This window comes from Cyrtonyx montezumae, unplaced genomic scaffold (assembly GCF_038088225.1).
Source record: "Cyrtonyx montezumae isolate F1298 unplaced genomic scaffold, pur_monq_1.0 scaffold_0, whole genome shotgun sequence".
NCBI lineage: Eukaryota > Metazoa > Chordata > Aves > Galliformes > Odontophoridae > Cyrtonyx > Cyrtonyx montezumae.
The window spans coordinates 17,188,873-17,210,869 of record NW_027071824.1 but is presented as its reverse complement, the minus strand read 5'-3'; the positions used below and the strand labels follow the sequence as shown (position 1 = coordinate 17,210,869).

The 21,997-nt window shown below is 51.2% G+C and overlaps 3 protein-coding genes across 3 annotated transcripts; 2 read left to right on the top strand and 1 right to left on the bottom strand.

Moving 5' to 3' along the window:
- Positions 1–82: 82 nt before the first annotated feature.
- Positions 83–8,414, top strand: POLH (DNA polymerase eta). Its single transcript, XM_065755681.1, has 10 exons — positions 83–256; positions 334–468; positions 542–753; positions 998–1,167; positions 3,817–3,920; positions 4,926–5,045; positions 5,284–5,407; positions 5,962–6,027; positions 6,702–6,865; positions 7,440–8,414. The coding sequence occupies exons 1-10, from the start codon at positions 120–122 to the stop codon at positions 8,287–8,289; spliced, it is 2,082 nt and encodes a 693-aa protein (XP_065611753.1). The 5' UTR covers positions 83–119; the 3' UTR covers positions 8,290–8,414.
- A 1,314-nt stretch (positions 8,415–9,728) lies between these two features.
- Positions 9,729–19,352, bottom strand: GTPBP2 (GTP binding protein 2). Its single transcript, XM_065755671.1, has 12 exons — positions 19,146–19,352; positions 17,802–17,828; positions 17,028–17,212; positions 16,610–16,718; positions 15,906–16,103; positions 15,441–15,615; positions 14,733–14,952; positions 14,190–14,325; positions 13,746–13,804; positions 12,847–13,018; positions 12,400–12,564; positions 9,729–12,008 (listed from the first exon to the last, which is right to left on the bottom strand). Exons 1-12 carry the CDS (start codon positions 19,317–19,319, stop codon positions 11,811–11,813), a joined length of 1,818 nt encoding a protein of 605 aa, XP_065611743.1. The 5' UTR covers positions 19,320–19,352; the 3' UTR covers positions 9,729–11,810.
- Positions 19,353–19,731: 379 nt separating this feature from the next.
- Positions 19,732–21,692, top strand: MAD2L1BP (MAD2L1 binding protein). The gene is made up of 2 exons (XM_065755661.1): positions 19,732–20,031; positions 20,316–21,692. Exons 1-2 carry the CDS (start codon positions 19,732–19,734, stop codon positions 20,844–20,846), a joined length of 831 nt encoding a protein of 276 aa, XP_065611733.1. The 3' UTR covers positions 20,847–21,692.
- Positions 21,693–21,997: the final 305 nt, after the last annotated feature.

The window sequence follows — 21,997 nt, the reverse complement described above, 5'->3', positions numbered from 1 at the left end:
GGGGAAGAGCGCGCGGCGCACGCGCGACGGCACGGCGAGTCTGCGCATGCGCGGCCGGACGAGCATGCGCCGCCCGCTCCGGCCGAACTACGATTTGCGGAGCGCTCGTTGTCGCTGCGATGTCGCGGGGGACGGAGCGGGTGGTGGCTCTGGTGGACATGGACTGCTTCTTCATGCAGGTGGAGCAGCGCTTCGACCCGCGGCTGCGCGGCCGGCCCTGCGCCGTGGTGCAGTACAACCAGTGGCAGGGCGGCGGGTAGGTGCCGGGCGCGGCCCCTCGGCTTTTCTCGGCTCCTCTTCTCTCCCCGCGCTCACGGCCGCGCCGCGTTGCAGGATCATCGCGGTGAGCTACGAGGCGCGGGCCTTCGGCGTGTCCCGCGGGATGTGGGCTTCGGAGGCGCGGGCGCTGTGCCCGGAGCTGCTGCTGGCGCGGGTGCCCGAGGCGCGGGGCAAAGCGGACCTCACCCGGTGAGCGGGGCCGGGGGGAGGCGGGGCGGAAGCGGCGCGGCCGAGCCGGGCGGCGGCTGAGCTGTGGCGGCAGGTACCGGGACGCCAGCGCCGAGGTGATGGAGGTGCTGTCGCGCTTCGCCGCTATCGAGCGGGCCAGCATCGACGAGGCGTACCTGGACCTGACGGCCAGCGCGAGGGAGCGGCTGCGGGAGCTGCGGGGCCGGCCCCTGGAAGCCGAGCTGCTGCCCACCACCTTCGTGCAGGGGCTGCCCGCGGGGCACGGCCCCCCGCCCGCCGACAAGGGTACGCGGCTCTGCTGTCCTGCGCTGTCCCGTCCCGCTGTGCCGATAGCGTTGCTGCTGCGCAGGGTGTTGTGCTCCTTCCCCCAGAAAAAGAGTGCCCTAAGTGGGATCCGCGTGCTGCCCTAGCGTAGAGCACTTTAGCTGCCCGCTGCTTTCCTCGCTGTCGGTGTGCAGTCTCGGCTGTAGGCAGCTGTTTGCTGAATCACCAACACCCACATCGCTCCCCTTTGCATTCCCTTCTCCAGAGGAGCTGCGGCGGCGTGGCTTGCAGGAGTGGCTGGCGTCGTTGTCTTTCGATAACCCCGACTGCCCCAACCTGCAGCTGGCCATGGGAGCAGTCATTGTGGAGGAAATGAGGGTGGCTGTAGAGAAGGCCACTGGATTCAGGTGCTCAGCTGGGATTTCACACAACAAAGTACGTGTGTGAGGCATCAGCCTCGCTTCTCTGAGCCAGAATGTGCCGCAGCAATGCTGTTGTGTTCTTCTAAGCCCATCAGGTGGAAGATGAGTGGGAAATACTAACGGCAGAGAATGATTTTTGCTGACTTGGAGGAAGACGGAAAACACCAGGTGCTGGCACTGAGGTGCTTTTCCTCTTTCTGGTCAGTTGGTCTCTGCCACCTGCTAGCCATGCTCTGGGTGATGCTCAGCCAGCCGCATGAGCATCTCGTGCAGGGCAGCAGCTGCAGAAGCAAATTGACTTTGATGCTGCAGTTGTGGAGCTCAGCCTTTGCAGAAAGGGCTTACCCGTTACAGCTTTAAAGTTGCAGGCTCTGACCAAAATGAGAAAAGGATGAAGACCGAACAGATGCTTTGAACTCAGGGGAAATACATTTCATCTTGGACTGCTCTAGATGCAAGTTAAGCTCCCAGCAAGCAAATGCAGATACTGGAGCTAGTTCTGCACAGACTCACCTTAAATGCAGCAAATGGACTGTGGCACAAAGCTGAGTGAGCTGTGCAAGGGCACTGGGTAGAAACGACCATTGGAATGGGTGTTCAACTTCCCTTTTTGCTCTCCATAACAGAGAACATCCTGCTCATCATAGGAGCATCTCCCAGCAAGTTTCTATCCTTATGTTCTATTTTTAAGGACAATAAGGAAATCATGATGGGCTGAGCTGTCTCTGAGGAGCTACGTATCTCTTGTATCAAGTGCAGTGCAGAGAGCACCAGGTCAGAAGCTTGCATGTGCAGAACGTGCTACAGTGCTGCCACAGCTAGCTCAGCTCTGTGTGTGTGAGCCTTTTCTGCAGAGGCTGGAACAAGTGTTAGGGGCTCTCAGTAGACCACAGTGCATTTTGCCCAGCAGGAAACCATCCACAACTGCAGCATCAAAGTCAGTTTGTTTCTGCAGCTGCTACCATGCATGATGAGGTGCTCGTGCAGCTGCTCTCAGCGGCTGGCTGAGCATCACCCAGAGCATGGCTGGCTGGCAGGCAGTAGAGACCAACTGACCAGAAAGAGGAAAAGCACCTCAGCTCACCCCAGTGCCAGCAAACTGATATTCTTCTTCCTCCGCATCACTGAATTTGTCAGTAGAAAACATTCAGTGGATGCATCCACTGTTCCGTAAAACTCAAGGGTGGAAGTTGCCTGCTTTAAACTCTCATTTTTCCTGTTTTAAAACCATTTTCTTCCCAGTGAGCTAACTGGTTAGAGCATACCAGGTACTCAGCTGATAAATTATATAGAATCCCCAAGTGAGCTATTTAGAAGCACTAGGAAGGTAACAGCAAGGTTTTAGTAGGAATGACTTGTGCCAGAGTAATGCCACGTACTACACCCTATAGTGATCTGATACAGGGGAAACCTTAAGGTTTTCTGATGCACTTTTCATCATAAGTAGATGTTAACTTGGCAAGATACAACATGGATGAGATTATCTGTCTGCATCTAGCTAAAATAAAGATACTGTAGTCTGTAATAACTGTTTAATGAAGTGGAATCAAATTGGAATGTCTAAAGTGGGATCCTGGGGAGATCAGGCTGAGTTCCAGTAAGAGCCAATGCCTTCAATGAAGCCTATAAGGAGATAACAGCTGTAGGAATTACGGATGAATACTAAGCGCGGGCAGGGCTAAGGGCCTGGGCTGAGATTGTCCTGAGAGATGAATTTAGAGATGAAAATTCTGGGCCTGGAGAAGTCCAGAAACTGACTGAAATCCTTTCTATTTTAGTGACTTGTAGGAAAAAAAAATAAGGAGTTTTTTGGCTGAGTTGCAATAAGTGAGGAGGTAGCCTGGAGTTACTGTGAACCATCAGCAGGATGAGTCAGGAATGGGAGTGTAAATGGCATGCCCTGCTGCAGTACGTGCTAATTTAGAGAGGAGATGAAAAAGTAAACTTAAGATGCCCACAGAGTATCAGCAATTGGTTCAGCTTGCAACGCTTCACTTCAGGAACAGCATGGTTAAACTTGGAAGAGACTACGGTGAAATAGGAATGACAGTATCTGGATGGCTGCAAAATGACTGGATATGAAAAGCTGAAGGAGAGGGATCTGCTTTGTCTAGAAAAAGAGCAAGGGTTTGAAAATGGCTGCTAACAAAGATACAGCTTAATCTGTGGGGAGGAAGCTTTGTTTAGTTATGTGTGGTAAAGCAGTAAAGATGAAATTACTGGATTTCTTTTTTAAATCAGTTATACTTATTTCAGTTGTGTATCTTTGATCCTGTGTTAGATTAGGGTGAGAGAGGAAGCAGTATAGCAGATAGGTAAGAGTACATCCCTTCTGAGCTAGCATTTGTGCGTTGATTTCCTTTTGCAGTATTATGCTGCTGTTAACCTTACTGAGAGAACATTAAAAGAGTGACATTGAGAAAAATCAAGATAGAAACAGAAGTTGGAGGAGCAAGCATAGTGAGAGAAATAGCTGGAGGGGGATTATGGAGATGCTGGGTGGTCCCTGGGAGCAAGCAGTGGTGCAAACTCTGTGCCCTTCTTAGCAGCCTCTCCAAAGACAGCCCTTAATGCTGCTATAACAGCATGTGCTGTTGAGTTCTTGACAACAAAGTCAGCGTGGTTTGTAATAATAAGCTTTCCACCCTCTTCCATATTACAGATGCTGGCAAAACTGGCCTGTGGGTTAAACAAGCCCAACCGCCAGACACTGGTATCTTCACAATCTGTGCCTCAGCTCTTCAGCCAGATGCCTGTCAGCAGTATGTAAGTACTGGGAGCTGCCTGCTTTTGTGCTGCTTGGGGCTTAGGTTGAGTTGCTCCGTGGCAAGAACACGTAATTGAAATGCTGCTGCTGTGCTTCCTCAGTCTAGGTTTTTTGTAAGGAAGAGATCTTACCTTCATCACTACAGTCCTTGCTTCTGTTAGTTTTGTCCTTGCTTGCATAAAGACCGAAGTGACCAGGGGGGTAGGAGACTGTTCCTGGTTACATCAGCAGAGAGCAGTCTAATGCTAATTGACATCAGCCAGCAAAGGCTTTCAACGCCCACTGCTGATCAACCTAAGAGAGAGGAAACCCTGCTAGGAATCCCTTCCAGCTGTGCATGACAGACCATGCTTGGCTGCAGACCCGCTAGTGAATGAACTGCACACAGGGAGCCCACCAGCATCACTGGCAGAGGCTTTCCCTGGAAGAACTATGCTCAGGATGACTGCTGGGATGCACAGGTGTAAGCCAGCAGCAGCCGTGGACAGGGAAGCAGTAGCTGTGTCTCAGGGTAGTGACACAGCTGTTTTCCCTGAGTGCAGGAGTAATTTCATTTTGAACATCTACACTGTGCACAAATGCTGTCACTTGTGGGGAAATGTGACTGGCCCTGCTGCTCTGGAGGAATGGATCCCTGGTCTCCATACTTGCAGTGCTGTTCTCTGCCTTCAGTGATATCACTAATGATGGGGTTTGGGTAGGGAAGGTCCTCTCCACGTAGATAAAAAGCATGGAGTGTGCAAGGTGTTCCTAAGGGCATAGCTTAGGATATCTTTTCAAGATGGGACTGAGAAAGTCACTGAAACTGGGTGAGCCAAGGAGGAATTCCCACTTCAACCCATATGCAGCCTTCTACTACGAGCAAGAGAGTTATGTACCAAGTGTTCCCTTTTGTCCTACCAGCTTCTTACTGCTTCTAGTTGTCCTGAACTAGCAGCAGCTGATGCAGAAAGGCTTACCATTGTCTTCCACATGATGCTTTATATTTTTTTCCTCTGCTGTAGCCGTAACCTGGGGGGCAAGCTTGGAGTTGCAATCACGGACATCTTGGGAGTGGAGTACATTGGACAGGTGACGCAGTTCAGTGAGATGGAGCTCCAGACTCACTTTGGAGACAAGACTGGGTAATGATATACCACTTGCTGCGTTTTGGGTAAGAAGGGAGGCAGTTCACCTCTGCTAATGTCAGAGCAGGGACCAAATCCTGCTGTGCCTGCACCACAGCTGTCACAGCTGCCATCATGCAGGGCAGCAAATCCACTGGCACCTGCAGAAACTCTGCAGTGGGTATCCCTGTGTGTACACATTTTCACAGGGGTTGCATTGGCTGCCTTTACGTCATCATTCTTCTGTGGCTTTCAGGTCCTGGCTGTATGATCTGTGCAGGGGAATTGATGATGAGCCTGTCAAGAACCGCCACTTGCCTCAGTCCATTGGCTGCAGCAAGAACTTCCCTGGGAAGACAGCCCTGGCTACACAGAAGGAGGTAGGAAAAGCCATTATCTGGACTGGAGAATAAAGGAACTCTAAAAGCACAGAGAAGCCGGAGTTCTGCAACCATCTCTGTCATGGTACCGTGAAACTCAAGTGGAAGGAAGTTATTTTTTTCATCAGAAGAAATCCCCTGCTGACAGAGTTGCATTGACAGCTCATGAGGGAAAAAGGTCCAGCCTCACAATTTCCATCAACAAAAAGGCTTCCTTGGTATCAGAGCTTCCAGGGCTGGTCGCTAGGAGAAAGGTAACTAGCTGAAAGAAGAAGGGGAGAGGCAATAGGAGAGCCAGGGCTTTGTAGCCTATCTACCTTTATGCAAGGTCTGGTAGTAATGCTGTAGGATTGGATTGGTGTCTGCAGTGCTTTGCCTCCAGAGTTGCTTAGGCTGTTACCTCCGAAAGTACTTCAGACAACAGGCTTTGTGATAATCTGTGTCTCTTCCAGTCTGATCCCCTTCCAGCGTTCCTCAGTGTCTGTAGCACTGCTCTGGCCTGGCAGCAGTGCTGTGAGCGTGAGCCCAGACATCTTTGTTACTCTTTTATCCAGGTGCAACACTGGCTGCTGCAGCTGGCCCTGGAGCTGGAATCCAGACTGATCAAGGACAGGAGTCAGGTGAGGAGGGGGAGAGACAGCATCCTTCTTGTTGTGCCTGAGAAGGCCGGGCCTTTGGGAAGCCTCACAGTGTGTGTTCACTGAGAGCTGCATGCAAGAGGCAGTGGTGGTGGTAGGGAGGAAATATGCCTGTCCTTGGACATGTGCCAGTGCTGAGGTGCTCAAGAGTCCAGCCAAGCAAAGATGACTTTGTCCCAGAATGGTGCAAGGCTAACGATGGTCCTTCTCTTGTGCTTTAGGATGCAGGGACTTGAAACCTGCACTCTCATCTTGTCTCGCTGCTGCTTTGTTGCAGCTTGCAAGCCCTTAGCTGATGGTGTGACCTTTGAGAGAAAGTAGTATGATTAAATCCACAGATTTAGGCTGCAGGCCAGGTTGAGGTTAAGCTGCTAGCTTCACTGTTGCAGGAAGGCCAGGAAACAGCACACAGCTGCCTTTGAAGAAAAGCGAGGACAAAATTCTTGGCAGCCTGTGTGAGGTGGTTGTGCAAGTCCTTGCAGTCCTGTATCACATCCCTTGGAGATCAGGTCAGGCAGGACAAGCTGCCATCTGTCACACAGCATCGAGAGGTGGCTGGCTTGGAGGGTGCTCTAGGCAGTGAGACCTTCACCGCAGCCATCCCGGCTCCTCCCTGTAGATGTCGCCTGCAGCGCAGCTTTGTCTTCTCTCTGCAGAACCACCGGGTTGCCAAGCAGCTGATGGTGGTCATCCGCATGCAGGGAGACACTAGGCTGTCACGCTTTTGTGCTGTGACCCGCTACGATGCCCAGAAGATCTTCAGTGATGCCTTTGCCCTCATCCAAAACTGCAACGTGGCTGGGGCTCACCAGGCAGCTTGGTGAGTATGGGAGGAAGTGGTTCACATCCCTGCTAGGACCTGACTGATGTGGATGATGGTTGTGCTGACCAGCAGGAAAAGGACAGAGATGCTTTTTGGGAAGAGCCCAATTGGGGCAAGAAGAAAAGCTAGGGTGCACAACTCCTGTATTCAACATAACTTCCTCCTGCTTTTTAGTAGGTGCTAGGGTGAACTTGTAAATGTGCTAGGCTCAGACAAGGCTGCTGCCCTTTGACTAGAAATCTCACAGCAATTCCAGCCTGTGGTGGACTGAAAGTCTAGGCTGGCAGCTGGCTGCCCCTGCTCCAGTACCTGTTTTCTGTTGGAGGGTAGCAAGGGGAAATGCTGTTTTGGGATGAGATTTTCTGTGCCCAGAAGACTATGTTCTGGAGATATCATAACAATGGTTACAGGAAACATCCCTCCTACCTCCTGTCAGATATCCAGACTAATCTCTTTCTCAAGTTTCCCTCTCTCTTGCCTGTGAGCATTTAATGCTGCTTGAAGTCTTACCTCAGGAAACTACTTGCTTCCAAGAATGGTATCTGAGTTGATGTTGGTCTATCCTTTGTAGGTCTCCACCACTCATATCAGTGCATCTCGCAGCTAGCAAGTTCTCTGCTCCCACATTCCTCTCTGCAGGCATCGCCTCCTTCCTGACTAGTGACACTTCATCTGATGGCACTGCTGCTGGCAGCACAGAGGCCGCATCTTCCACGAGGCCTAGGGTGAAATTTTTCAGAAGCCCGAGCAAACAGCATAGACAGAAACCGGCTAGTGCCATTGAGTCGTTCTTCCAAAAGGTGGCAGAAAGGCAGCAGTCACAGGCAGTACTGCCCAGCCTGCCAGCTGCTACCTGTGCTCAGTCACCTGCATCCAGCTCCCCCGAGCACCCAGAGGGAGGTGGTGCTGGATTTGCCTCTGAGCAGTGTGGGCTGGAGGTCTCTGTGAAGCAGAGTCCCAGAGATGGGAGCCCTCCTCCTTGCAAGAGGTCTCCCTGTGAGGAGCTGTTGGCTGATGCTGATGTACAAACGCCCTCAGCTCCATCCAGCTCTGGGATTCTTCTGAAGTTACAGCCAGCTCTGGAAGGAAATGAGCAGAATTTGCCACCCCCTGAGCAAGCCCTGCTCCCTCACATCTCCCCAGGGGACCAGCAGTGCTGTGAGAAGTGTGGCCAGTACGTGCTGGCATGGGAGCTCCCGGAGCACATGGACTACCACTTTGCTGTGGAGCTGCAGCGTTCCTTCCTGGAGCCCAGCTCCCCACCAGCTCTAGCAACGGTTCCCAACCCCAAGGCTGCCGTTTCTGGGTCTCCTGCCAAGGTGAGGAACAGGCCCAAGGCTCCACCAGGATCTAGTGCAAAACGACCTCGGGAAAGTGTGACAAGAACGTTAGATTTCTTCTTTAAGCGCTCACCTCCTTAATGCCCAGCTGTGCTGGAAGTTTTTAGATAATCAGTGTTTTTAAAAGCAATTACAGCCTTTTATACCACCTGTCAGGTTTTAATCCAGAGAAATCTAATAAATTATCTAAGAGGAATTAGAACTGATGAATAGTATGTGGTGCTGGATGTACCCAGCTTTGTGAATTGCATAGTCTGGTAGTGACTAATGCTCATCACTAGTCCTGGGGTGTACAAGAAACACTGCTACTGTCAGCTAACCCAAATGGCTGCAGAGCTGACAAAACAGACTACTGTACAGCAGAACAGCGGGCACTGACAGGAGACTCTCCATCAGGGCAGGATGGGCTCAGCTCCATGCTGCAGTGCCTGAGGCCCATAGGCCTCTTCCAGAAGCGAGGCTGCTGCTGATAGAGCCCAGCTTTGGGGCAGTGGGAGGGAACATACACGCCAAAGCGGTGTTGGGTGGGGCCAGGAAACACTGCATACTCTGCAGAGGGTTTCATCAGCTACAGCTTTTCCCTCCCAGAGCAAGGGGAGAGCTTCTCAGGCAGCAGAGAATGAGGCAAAGTACAGCTGTAGTTGCATGTGCCGTTTCCCTTTCATTTCTGAGCAGCACGATCCTACTTCCAGCTCAACAGCCACTGTTCTCCCCTGTGCTGGGAAGCTGCCACGCTGATGTCAGCAGCAGCCTAGTACATGGCATGACAGTTGCAAGATGCTGAGAAGCACGAGGCAAAGCTGGTGCTGATGCATGCAGCAAGCTCTGCTGGCAGCGAGCAGAGGAAGGAATTACAGAGTCCCTCCCACTAATGACAGCCCTCACCTTGCAAAGTGACAAGTTTCCTGAAGTCCTCACATAAAGAGAAAATAGCAACCAGTCCGGCAGGGTTGCCTCACAGTCCTCTGACAGCAGCACACCTCATTTCCTAAGTGTCTGGCAAGACCAGCCTTAGCAGGTGCTGCTGCACAAAAACAAGCTGAGAACACGCAGCCGCTCAGTGACACACATCACCTCCACAGGGAAGCCCTTCTGCCCCTTGTCCCACGGGAACCACACATCCTCAGGGAGATCACAGCAGCTGCAAACCCCTTCATAAGGTTGAAGCTATTTAAAAAGCAAGCCACCAGTTAGGTCTGTGCCCTACAATGCATCCCTTTAATTAGGCTCCGAGGCAGCCTGTGACAGGAGGAAGCCCCAGCCACAGGCAGTCCCGCCCCCAGCAGCCAGAAGTGCTATGCTCACAGTGACGTGGCTGCCTGTCACCTCAGGCTTGCTCAGATAAGTTGGGTGAGGGAGGCTGTAAACAGCAGCGTGCACGCATTCCTTCCACGCCTTGGGTCGTTATTTATAGGACTGAGTTCAGGACGGAGGGTGAATGGCAGCCATGTCCAGCCATGACCCAGCTCAAGGGCAGCGGGGCAAAAGCCCAGCTCCACCCTCACTACACAACTCAGCAACCTCCGTAAAACATCTTTATTCTGTACATTTATTTATAGACACTCAAGGAACAGGGACAAGCCCCAGCATTAGAAAATTTCAAGACAACAAAACAGCAATTACGAAGAGCATGGCACCAAGAACAGTCATGCCACAGCTGGTAGGGACAAGATGAGACCAGCCATCAGCTATCTCAGCGAGGGTTAGAGAACCCCATGCCTGCTTAGTGTGGAAGACACTAGGGCCGCTGCAAACAGCTGGCACTGTGTTCCCCACCCCAGGGCAGCTTTCTTAGTGAGCCATGAGCACCAAAGGGAACAGCCTGCTGGCAGCTGGGGCCAGGCCTTCTCTCAGGCACAGCTGAAAGACCTACAACCACTGCCAGGAACCTGACCCAGGAGCTGCAGTCTCCCTGCTGGGCTGACACAGAGTTGGGTCAGTGTCCCTCCCAATGGGCAGGCAGTGCCTGCTTCTGCCACTACTGAGTTGCTACTTGAGTCCCTTCACATTTATCACCATTACACCAGCCTACCCCCCGCCCCAGCATGCATTCCACAGTGCTGGCATCCTTTGTCTCCCCAGGTGCTATACTGTCCACAGATCAGCAGTACGGGCCACCCAGCCCTGCATGCACTGCCTGTGCCAGCAGGCCAGAACCAGAGCTTGCTTTCCAAAGGGTAGAAGGGCTCTTTGTGTGGTTGGGGGCTATTGCAGGCCCTCTCCCCTCTCTGGTCAGAGCTGGTGAGCTATGTGCCATGTGACAAGACTGGCTGAAGGACTGTTGCTCATGGCTGACCCTTTTGGTCTGACAGTCAGTGAAAAAAACCAAAAGCCCATGTATCACAGAATCACCAAGGTTAGAAAAGACCGACAAGATCATCCAGTCCAACCGTCAGCTCAACAGCCCCTGCACCCAGGCTGAGGGGCCTGGAGGAGCTGTCACACACGGCAGCCACACAACGGCAAGTGAGAAATGAGAGCGCTCCACTTCTCGTGCAGAGTCCTTGCTGGCAACACCAGCCTTCTTTCCTCTCACAACACTCCCCAGTGGCAGGGGAAAGAAAAAAAAAAGTCTTCCTTGAGAAGAAAAGTAAAGTCACACCACTTTCAAATCACATCTAAACAACAGAAGTCACCTTGTTTTGTGTCAGTAACGTGGCCTGTCCTCACATTAAGGCAAGTGTGAGGAGAAAGGTGGGCTGGGCCCTGGAACAGATAAACCAGGGAGCTCACTGCAAGCCACTGCTGCCCATGTGGAGACTTCACCTGAAGCTGAACAGCCAGGAAACAACCTGCCCATGCCAGCACAGGCCCAGGTCCTGCTCTGCTCCACAAAATAGCTCCTGCTCTGCTGCTGCAAGGAGCTGTTTGCAAGTGCAAACTCTGCCTTCGTGCTGCAATGCCAGGAGGCTGTGGCACGCTGAGCAGCCCCAGCTTCCTAAAAGTCACAAAGTAGGATGCTGAAGGAGTGTGTACATGCACATGGGTAACAGGACAGGATGCTTGTCCAACAGTAAGACACTCAGACTAGAGTAATGCAAAACCAACATACAAATGGACACGCAGCAGATTAAAGCCAACCAAGATTAAAACAGTTTAGAAGTGTCCTGAACGCATTCTGATAGGTTCAACCAAGATCCTACTACAGGCAGCAGGGCCTCTCTCATCCCCTGCCTGGAAGGATATGCTTCAGGACTGCATCAACCCAGTGCTCGGAGAGCTGGAATGGGACCACATCTTGTTTCACACATGGGAAAACATCCCTTCACTACCTGTCTCCGAGGCTTCTGCTCCTCCCAAACAATAATTTTCTAACAGTGAACAAAGCCAGAACTTGCCTGCCTGGGTCAACAGTTGCTTCCAATCTACTCTGAAGGAAGGCAGGATAACAAAAGCAGCGGGCAATGTGGAGAACGTGCTTATCTTGGCTCATGTACGGCACTGAATGCGAGAAACTCCCAGAGGCTCCATCTCACAGAACGGAGGAGGGACACCCTTGCCAGAATGGGACAGCAGCAGCTCCAGGCATCACTCAGAGACCCACGGGAGCTTTCATCCTCCCTGGTTGCTGGTGAGCAGAGATCTCTCTGACCTAGTGGTAGTCAGAAGCTCAGCTGTCCAGGCCCTAGGGACTCCTCCAGGCCATTTTCTTTGGTGGTGATGGCTTGGAGGTCAGTGACATGGCCAATGCCTTTGGTGACTCCTTCACGGAAAAGCAGCTTGGCTCCAATCTTCAAGTATTCAGGATGCTTGATGAATCTGAAACAGACAACGGCCTTCTCTCCTGTCCGCAGCTTATCCTGAAGCGAAAAAAGGGACAGCTTAGACCTACCTGCCCCTTCAATGCATACAAAGAGGTGCGTGTGGATGCTAAGATGATGAAGCAAATGAGCAGATTGACTCCTTCAGACCACATGGCTCAAGTCCTTCCCATTATTGCATGCAAAGGGAGAGACAGAAGAACACAAGCTCTGGAGAATGGAAAGCTCTTCCCCCTTCAGAGTCTTGCTGTACTCTGTGACACTGCTTGTTTTGTGAGAAGGAAATATCAACCAAACAGGAAGGATAAAGGAGTGCTCTTAGGAAGGGAGACACCTACTCAAGATAGCAGTAGCCCATAGCTTTAGAAGAGGGCTCGGTGGAATACCAGCAGAAAGTTCAGTCTTTCTCCCTTTTCCTCCCATGACTTACCTTTCCATGGATCTTCTCTACTACAGCTGTCTGCCGCACGTTCCCCACATGTACCGTCACCTGAAATCCCTTCCGGAAAGTTGTGGCATGGAACAACAGCACAATCTCGGCTTCAAACACTGAGCAGATGGTAGGGTTCATTTCTGGGCTCACCATGACCATGCCCTGCACAGTAATCAAAAGCTCAGACTAGTTAAGGCTAAGCAGGCTCCTCCTGCTTCTGAACAGCACCCAAAACCACAAATGTGTCTCTACTCTGGAACTTGGACTTGCACCCCATTCTCAGTCCAGGACTTATCATTCACATCCAGCCAACTTAATTCCCTTTCAACAAGCTTTCTGTAAACACTTCTCCTTCATTTCTGCTCTCTCAGTGTGGGATTCCCTGGGGAAGCCTCCAGTCCCACTCAGCGGACCAGCAAGGAAGCTTGCAACAGCAGGACTCACCTTGCGCAGCAGGGAGCGGTCAAAAGATCCGAGAGCCAGTGTGGCTGCCTGGCCAGCCCGCAGCACACGGCACGCGGAGCGGTTGCGCTGGATGCTGCACACTTTCAGCCGGAGGAACTTCCCATCATCAGTGGGGCCGACCACCAGGTTCTCCCCTTCTCGGCAGATCCCGCTGCCCAAGGCACAACAGCAGGACAGAGCTCATCAGGAGACAAGGAGGAATTCGCACTCTCCACAATCAACCTGCACGAACTCCCTGGGGCCAAGGAGGTGAGTGTCTTTGGATTCTTACCCGGGCACGTGGCCAACTAACAGGAACACAACGCTGGTGGGAATAGGGATTTTCTACAGTAGGAGCAAAAGCCACACTATCACTTTTCAACTACCAAGGAGCCCTTGGACAGGGGCCACTCCCTCCCAGTGCTCTGCCACACAGCATCATTTCTGCTGGTGAGACTGCAGTTGCCACTTGTGTGAATGTAGCCAAGCTGCGCTCATCGCTCCTAAAAGCTGAAGGGCAGCTGCTTTCTTCATGTAGTTAACTTCTGCTGGGGACAGAGGACTTGCCTTCTACATTTCCTCATCCTGCTTGAGGAAGAAGGAATACAACACTTTAGCACCCTGGTTAACTTCTGCCAATTCTGTTCCCAGCATGCTTCATCTACTAGCACGCTACAGGTCACATTCCTATCTAGCTATTTCAGATCTGATTCCTTGCTTGCCACTGCACAAGCAACCATCTGCTCATGACACCTCCTAGCACTCTGTAGTCCTCCATCCTCTCTTGGTTCACCGACCTGGCGTGAGTAGGGATAAAGCCTGCACTGTTTCCACCTGCAGCAGGTAACTCTAACTTTGTGGGATCATTCACAATCACACTTGTCTGCTTGTTCCCTTACCTCGACAGAGTTCCTCCCACAACAGTTCCTACTTCTGGCACAGTATAAATTTCATCAACCTGCAAGAAGGCAACAAGAACAAGCTGCTCAGACATCTGTGAAATAGTACTCCAGAGCGAGAACAAGCTGCCCACCCCACGTAGAATCAAGACACCATCTGTGAGCTTTCATTAGCTCCCACAACATGCCTGTTAGAGGAACCTTTGCCTTTTAAGTGGGAAGCAGAGGAACAACCTCCTCACTGAAACGGGCATCCCTTGGTCATTATACAGCCCAGCTCAACAAGCCTTTTTCAAGAAAGAGTTCTTTCTTAACTTGAACATGTCCCAGTAGTGAAGCAGTTCACCCTGTCTCTCCCTTCTGTGACTAGAATCCACAGATGTTTTTCACATATCACAGCAATGAGAGCACTAAGAGATCTGGAGCCAAACCACACTTCCATACCTGAAACTCTGTGAGTTGTTGCATTAGCTCCTCCTGCTCTTTACTGTTGGTCAGTGGAGGAAGGATGTTGAGAAAGACTTTCACGAGATCCAGGTTCTCTCCAGAAACACTGGACAGTGTGAAGATTGGGGTGATGCTGTCAGACATAAACAGACAGGAGTAAGCAGAAGGCTAGAGTGCAACTACAAAAGGTGGCTGATGTTCTGAATCTACTGAGTCCAGAGACTACAATGATCAGAGCAGGAGGGCACAAGGGGTAGGCACAACTCTGCAGTAACCCCTGCCTCAGTGGCTGGTTGAGACACCGATCACCTGCCAACCCACAGTTCTGTCCTGGAGAAGCAACTCCAGCACAGCCTTTGGCATCTTCTGCCCCTACAGCCCAGAATAAAGGCCTGGGAGGTGGAAATGCAGAGGTTAGGAAACCTGCTGAGAAGCCCAGATATTCAAGGTATGGTTGCCTCCCTTGTCATCCCTTTCCCAGCTCTACACAGCAACCCAGTCTGAACTGCCTGCTCCCAGCAGAAAAGAATGGTTCCTTACTTGGGAGACTGTGCAAACTGCTGTGCTGCTGTAACAGCATCATCATCTGAAGTCACAAGCAACGGAAGCTTGTTGCAGCCTGGCTGCTTCAGAATTCGTTCCAGCTGCTTCACTGTCCGTTCCACAGTGGCTTTTGAACACAAGTCAACTTTGCTGATGACAATGAAGAAGGGGACCTTGAGGGCCATGGCCAAGCCCAAGTGCTCTCGAGTTGTGCCCGCTGCAGGAGACAAGTCAGAGTGTAGTCGCTGCTTATTTTTCTAAAGCTGCCTCTCCTGGCCTTCCCAACTGCTAGTTCATCGGGCAGCGAAAAAGCAAAACTATTCTTTTAAACAAAAAACAAGAGCATTCCAGAAAAATAGAACCCAGAATTATTGTCACTCGTCTCCTCGCTTCAGAACGATGCAGCAGTTTTCCTCCTTAACCACAAAAGTGTCACTCAAGCTGCATTTTCACACAAGGTTGCAGGATTCAGAAACCCTAAGAACACATAAAAGCTTTTTTTTTTCCCCTGATAAACACAGCCTCAAATTCCAGACAAAGTCTCTGTCCAGAGCACTGCTTAACATGGCCTACGGCTAGTAACCCAGCTCTGCTTCCCTCCCAGGCACTTAGAGGGACTTGCAGACTTAATATTTTCTTCTGTCAATTGCTCCCCCATTTCTCTTCATGTTTTACCCTCAGACTGTGCAGCAGTGTAACACTCACCAATGCCAGTGTTGGCACTAACCACCAGCATAGCAAAATCTGGGCAGTAGCTGGTGAGGCCAAAGATGGTTGTTTTCAGATACTTGTGGTGGCCAGCCAAGTCAATGAAAGTGATCATCTTGGAGGAACTCTCACAGATCTCTTCTGCTGTTCGGGAGTCACTGTAATTTACCACCTGAGGAACAGGAGGACTTGGTGAGAAAAGGAGCCCCAGCAGGGAAATGAAGGAAGAGCCAGCTCTACTCAGTCTACTTTGACACCAAAATTAGTGAAGAGAGAACACAGATTCAAGAAACCATGTCTGTTGCAAATGGACAAAAGTAGCAGTCAGGTTCAGATAAGGGAACACAGAGCTGTACTGCCTCTCTTCCATCATATTTCTCTCAGTACTGTAACAGGAGGGTAACCCAATTCTTCTCCACGCTCCCAACCACTTCCAACTGAGTTCAGCAGCCCCCTCCTCACCTCTCCTTTGCTGTTGAAACCAAGAATCTCAAAACTGATGCTTGATGTTCTTCCTGACTGGATTTCATGGAGATGTCGGAAGAGGTTGAGGCGTGCCCTGCCCCGTCCGTTGTCCAGCTCTCCTTGCGTTAGGACACCCAACAGAGTTGACTTCCCTGAGTCCACATTGCCCAGCACAGCTACTCGCAGGTCTAAGAACTATGGGAAAAAGAGCAAAGAAATTGTTAAACCTAATTCCTGCTCCAATGGGTCTGTTTGAGCACTACACAGCAGCAGAGATGTGCCCCAGAGTGTTTCCTTCCAGTGAAGTGTATTCTTGTTCAGATTCTGCCCTTGCTCATGGCAAATCATCATCTGGAATTTGTTATACATTTTATTGTGTTATGATATGACACATCAGCAGCAAGTTTACATTCTTCCTTGTTTGCACACTGGGTTGCATCACAGTTGATGCTGCAGAAACAGAATAGGTTCTCACCTCTAATCAAGGAAATCTCTCCGACTGGTATGAACCACAACCACAGTCTTGGAGATAAAAAGCACTGTCCTCAAAGCCTCCCTCTGGCAGCTCTTTAAAGCACCCATTATGGGCCAATCTTGAGCAGGCTGCCTCTAGGGCTTGGACTGCCATCCCAAAAGTAAGTTTCTTGTATGAGGGCTGCATAGCTCTGGCAAGAGAGTACAGCCAGGCCAGAGGTTCCTACCTGCTGGTTGTCAGGCACCTTTCGGACAAGCACCTCTGTTATCTTCCTTGGAACGTCGCTGTCATAATCCACCTCCCTCTCTCGGAGCACCGTAATGTCAGCTCCAACCCTGACAGAATACAAAAGAGAAGAGTGAGACACACATGCTAGCACTCAGCAGCCCTTGCATATCTAGAATCAGACCTGACAAAGTGAATGGGACAAAAACTAGGTCTAGCAGGGCAGCAGCCTCAGGCTTCAGGCCAGAAGCCCTCTAGCTCCATTCCTATTTCTAGACCTGCACAATAAGAAAATTTCAGTCATACCCAAGCACCACGGAGAGGAGGCATCAGCTCCTCTAGGGACTCCTGGAGCCAAGTCTCTCTGTACCAGAAGCTGTTCAAGCCTGCAGGTCCCTCAAACAAAAGTGAACACGTACTTCTCTGCCATACGGCGCAGGGTCTTGAGTGAGGCACGCATCTCCTCCTCTGAGAGGCCCACCAGCAGCCCATTGTCTTCCACACCAATCTGGTAGACAGCCTCTCCACGGCCCTCCTGGAGTCTCCACTTCATCTGTGTCACCAGGTGCTCAAAGCGGTATTGTGAGGGATTCACTAGCTTTAGCTGTTTAACAGATGGGGGACAGTCTGTTATAGTCACAGCCTGGAGGCAATCCCAGTGCCCAAGCCAGCAGCTCTCTAAATCAACACTGCGCAGCAGTGCCCCCAGCCTTGACTCACCTCTGGAAAACACACCCCATGTTAGTATCAAAACAGAAACCACGGGATAAGTGAGAGAGTGTCTCACAGAGATGTGTGCATACAGTAGCGGAGCATTCCTGCACCCTCCCAGCTGTGGGGGCAAAAGACAGCACCATGGGACCTACTTGTGACAAATGAGCCCAGTAAGCGTGAGTGGCGGAACAGCCACAAACTGGGTGATAGATGATTATTGGGGACACCGACAGCTCTCTGTCAATATGAAGACTTCAGGAAAACCTGAAATCAGGTCCTGACCTCAGGGATGAGATCAAACTTCCAGCTCAGCGTACTGGCTATCTCTAAGCACTCAGAAAATGACCAATTGTTCCTTCCTTAGTAGAGCGCTTTTTCTGTTCCCATGGGCATGTTCCCCATGCACTGTCTTTCCTGATGTAACTTGCTGTGAGACAACTCTCTGGGAAGAAACCCTCTTACACCCACAGAAGGCTCACCTTGTACTCGATGTTACCATCTTCTGCCTGGTCAAAGAACAAAACAAAACAGAAGGGTTAGATGCTATGCCAGCAGGGATTTCTATAGGCATCAGCTGAAAAGATACACTACAGCTTGCACTGACCATTTCAGAGAGGGAAAACTGCAGAAATATACTGTGTTAGGTTACAGGCCATTCTGCTGTTCATTCCTACACTCAACAGAACTTACTCTAGGCTTGTTTTTGCTGTTTGCATCATGTATTATGAAAAAAAAAAAAGACAAAACTAGAATATGACATGGGAGGGTAGCACTGCCTTTTTTTCTTTTTTAATTGTCTGCAAAAAAGAGGGCTAGTCACAGAGAGTTCCAGTTTCAGAAAAGCCACATCCCACACTGCAAACCACACCATCCCATTCCCGCTATGCCCAGCACCTTCTGTCTACCCAGTGCACGCAGAAATAAGGGAATGGGAACAAAAGTCAGTTTTTTCTCCCATGCATTGATACCCTCTCCCTCACCCAGTTATATTTCCATTGACTCCTTCCATATCCTTACGTATCTACCTTGGAAGTGAGAAGGACCACAGACATAAACATGCAAATTATGGACTCCTTTACTATATAGCAAACCAGTGTCTGGGCTGGAGAATCAAATGTGATCAATGCTACAAGCACACAACATTCCCAGAACTTCCCCAAGAAGGGCTGAAGACAGACCAAAGCCTAAACCAGGAAGGCCCATACAAAAGGCCCATACGTTCATCACAAAAGGCTCCAACTTCCCAAAGTGAACATATAGTGAAAACTGAACCAAGTTTTGCACTGATTTGGTCGAAGGACCACTGACAAAGGGCTGGAGCCTGCAAGAAGCCATGTACTCTGGCAGACTTAAGACTGAGCTGCCAACTCTAAGCACTTCCTTTTCCTCTGGACACCAATTTGTGTGTCAAGAGAGGCAACAGCCCTCTCCCTGCCTTCTAGCTGAGCTCCTAACCACAGCGGAGCTTATGGTGGCAGAAGGCCAACAGAGGGAAGTTCCGAGCTGCCAGCTCGGCGCTCGGGCAGCGGAACTATGCAGTGACAGAAGGGTACGTGCGGGAAGTTTTACACTCTTGCCATTTAAGAAAAACAACACATTCACATTCCGTGCTGTCCTCTAAACAAGGGACACCCTTCAAGCAACACCGTCAGCTCTTCCTGCTGCAAGAGGCAAACACCAGCAACAATAACGCTCGCTCCGAGACTGTCAGCATCCACCCCATCCCCACGCAGGAAAACACTGGCCCTTCGATGCGGGCAGGCCGTCCCTAGGAGACCCCGACCTCAGCCCCGCCGGGCTCCGTGCCGCCCCCTCGGCCTCACCTCGGGTGGCAGGTACGGCGGGTTGTTGGCCTTGCCCCCCCGGCTTCGCCCGCTCTTCTTCTTCGCCTTCGTGCCGCCGCCGCCGCCGCCGGGCGCGGTCCCTCCGCGTCCGCGGAACGCAGCTCCCGTCGGCCTGCAGCAGCCCCCGAACAGCTCCGACACCCGCGAATCCATGGCGGCCCCGCCGCCCCGCTGCGATAGCCGCTCCCCCTCCGCCCGGGCTCCCCGCCGCCCCGGCCCCCGCCGTCAGCGAACCGCCGCGCGGCGCCACGGGAAACGGAGTCCGCAGCGCCGCCCGCCTACAGTTCCCAGCACGCACCGCGCCTCGCTCGGAACTACCGCTCCCGGCGCGCCCCTCGCCGAGGCCCTCACCGCCGCCTTTGTCCCCGCCCAGCAGCGCTGCGTGCATCCTCCGGGCGGGCTCTGGGATACGGGAGAAAACCAAGCGGACCCGGCCGCTGGGGGGCGCCCAACGTGGCGCCCGCGCTCTCCGGAAGCCGCGGAGCGGGCGCTCCGTCTTTCCCATGGTGCCCCGCGGCGGCGGCCGTTCAAATTCCAGCGGTCCGCCGCCGCTGCCGCCTGGAAAATGGCCGCGCTGGGAGGAGCGGAGCCGGCCGGTGTGGTGGCGGCCCCGGGCTCCCGGGCCTCTCCGGCTTTCGCGGTAGAAACGCCTCCGGCCCTGGAGCGCGGCCGCGGCGGGAGGAGGTCCCGGCGGAGCGTGCCGGCTGCGCTCAGCCCCGCCGTGTCCGTGGTGTTCCCGGGCGCCGTGAGCCGAGAGAGCTGCTGCCGCTTCGCCTGCGAGCTCCTGAAGCACGTCCTGCACCAGCGGCACCAGCTCCCGCTGCCCTACGAGCAGCTTGTCTACTTCTGCCGGCGGGCGACTCAGGTGGGCGGGCGGCGGTGCCCCGTTTAAAAGCCGCCCTGGGCTGGCGGTGCAGGCGCTTAGCTGCTGGTTTCTGTTTGTCCGTGAACTATTCCAGCGCCTTCGCTCGTTTTCTGACGTGTCAACCTCTAGAAACCTACAAGCTCTAATCTCAAGTGTTGTTAGACTGTCTTCTGAGTGTTCTTTGAGTCTCAGGGAGGGGATGCATCGTGCTTGCTGAAGAGTGAATTAAGACGCTGTCCAATTTTTTGTATGTATATTAATTTCTCTTTTGATCTGGTTTCCAGGATGGAGATGTGATCAAGAAGCCAACCTCGGTGGGCCTGGCTAGCAAGAAGTGCCAGCAGGTTCTGGTGGAGCTGGAGGGAGTGCTCCAGCACTTGGAAGTAATGTTCAACTTGACACTGGTTCCCCGTGTTCTTATTCTGCTTGGAGGCAATGCTGTGAGCCCCAAGGAGCTTTACGAGCTCAATTTGGAGGGGATCTGTGTGGGCAGCGCTGAGAAAAGCTTGAAAACCCCATCCTGCGTGCGTAAGCTTTTTCACTCGCTCTTCACTGCAGATGTCTTCAGTGAACTTAAGGCTCTTCCCATCACAGGCACTGTTGTTATGCTCCAAGGGCACCGTAATTGTGGTGCGGAATGGTTCCGGCCCAAGCTCAACTACAAAGTGCCAACCCGAGGAAGGAAACTGACTATTAATTTGTCCTGCGATGGAGACCTCGATATAAGTGCCTCAGCTCCTCAGATTATGACTTCTGCTTGGGAGGACTACATATGGTTTCAAGCACCAGTGACTCTCAAGGGCTTTCATGAATGATCTGTGCTCGGTAGAACTTTAATGGGATATTGAATAATTTTTGGTGCTACTTTAGGTAATAATTCTTATCAAAGGTAATGGCATACTCCTGTCTCTCTGGATTTCTTCTCCAGGATATCTGTTGCCTTCCTGGACCACCTTCTTCTGTGTTCAACCTCACAACTTTGAATACAAAACACCTTTTAAGGTACAGTTGTATACACATACCATGATTCCTTAAGGAAATTAATTGATGTACTGGGCATGAAAATTTCTCTGTGACACACTTACTGAACTTACAAATACTGGATACAATCTTTCAGAGCTTTACTCTCCTGAGTTTTACTGCAGCTATTTCTGTTAATAATTACTACATTATATGATTGTTTGAGACTAGATAACATATATGACTATTAATATATAGTTGGCCTCTACTATGAAGGCCACAACCATTCTTTATCTACCCCACTGCAGTGAAAGAAGACAGTTTCCTCCAGCCCACTCAGGCTTGAGTACTCAAGTGCTTGTAAGATGCTTACAGTTGTTCCTCCTATCAAAAGCTGCATGATGGAGTGGTAAAAGTCCTTTGAGAGAAGGTTAAAAGGTGAATTAACCCTCTGTACTTAGTGCATGATTTAAGCTTTTCTGACACTTTTGAATCAAATAAGACTGTAAAACTGGAAGGGAAATTAGTTAATTTTTTGAGTTTAGAGAACAGTAGGGGTGGTATTTCTGCCTTACTATCCACTGACAGCTAGTAACCCCTAAAATTAGTTCTAGGGAAGAACTGCTAGAGTAAAGAGGGCTGCCTTAGGTGCAGCTGCTCACTTTTGAATGTAATCACAGGTCTCTTGAATGAAGTACAACTCAAACACAACTCAAACTATTCAGTAGGAGTGTTTGGTATTTTCAAGACATCAATGCCCTTTACATTTCCACCAAAGTTACTTGAAATGCATATTTAAGAATGCTAGCATTTGAGTATTTAAAAACACTTTTAAACAGAAGCTGTAGTTCTGAGGAACAAGGGGCCAGTTCCTTCCTGCTATCTCCTCCAGATGAGTGCAATGTTACTGCATTATGTTGTTTACACATTGTTATACTTGAATGATGAATGCAGCAATGATGTGGTGGCAGGAATAAAAGACAAGAATTTTTTTACACGTATATGA

Excerpts from the sequence above, each read along its gene's own strand:
- MAD2L1BP (XM_065755661.1), top strand. The coding sequence starts at position 19,732 with ATGGCCGCGCTGGGAGGAGCGGAGCCGGCCGGTGTGGTGGCGGCCCCG. Across the intron at positions 20,032-20,315 it reads TCTGCCGGCGGGCGACTCAG|GATGGAGATGTGATCAAGAA; the intron begins GTGGGCGGGCGG and ends TCTGGTTTCCAG.
- POLH (XM_065755681.1), top strand. The coding sequence starts at position 120 with ATGTCGCGGGGGACGGAGCGGGTGGTGGCTCTGGTGGACATGGACTGC. Across the intron at positions 1,168-3,816 it reads CTGGGATTTCACACAACAAA|ATGCTGGCAAAACTGGCCTG; the intron begins GTACGTGTGTGA and ends TCCATATTACAG. Across the intron at positions 6,028-6,701 it reads TGATCAAGGACAGGAGTCAG|AACCACCGGGTTGCCAAGCA; the intron begins GTGAGGAGGGGG and ends TTCTCTCTGCAG.
- GTPBP2 (XM_065755671.1), bottom strand. The coding sequence starts at position 19,319 with ATGGATTCGCGGGTGTCGGAGCTGTTCGGGGGCTGCTGCAGGCCGACG. Across the intron at positions 14,326-14,732 it reads CAGTTTGCACAGTCTCCCAA|CATCACCCCAATCTTCACAC; the intron begins GTAAGGAACCAT and ends TATGTCTGACAG. Across the intron at positions 13,805-14,189 it reads AACAACTCACAGAGTTTCAG|GTTGATGAAATTTATACTGT; the intron begins GTATGGAAGTGT and ends GCCTTCTTGCAG.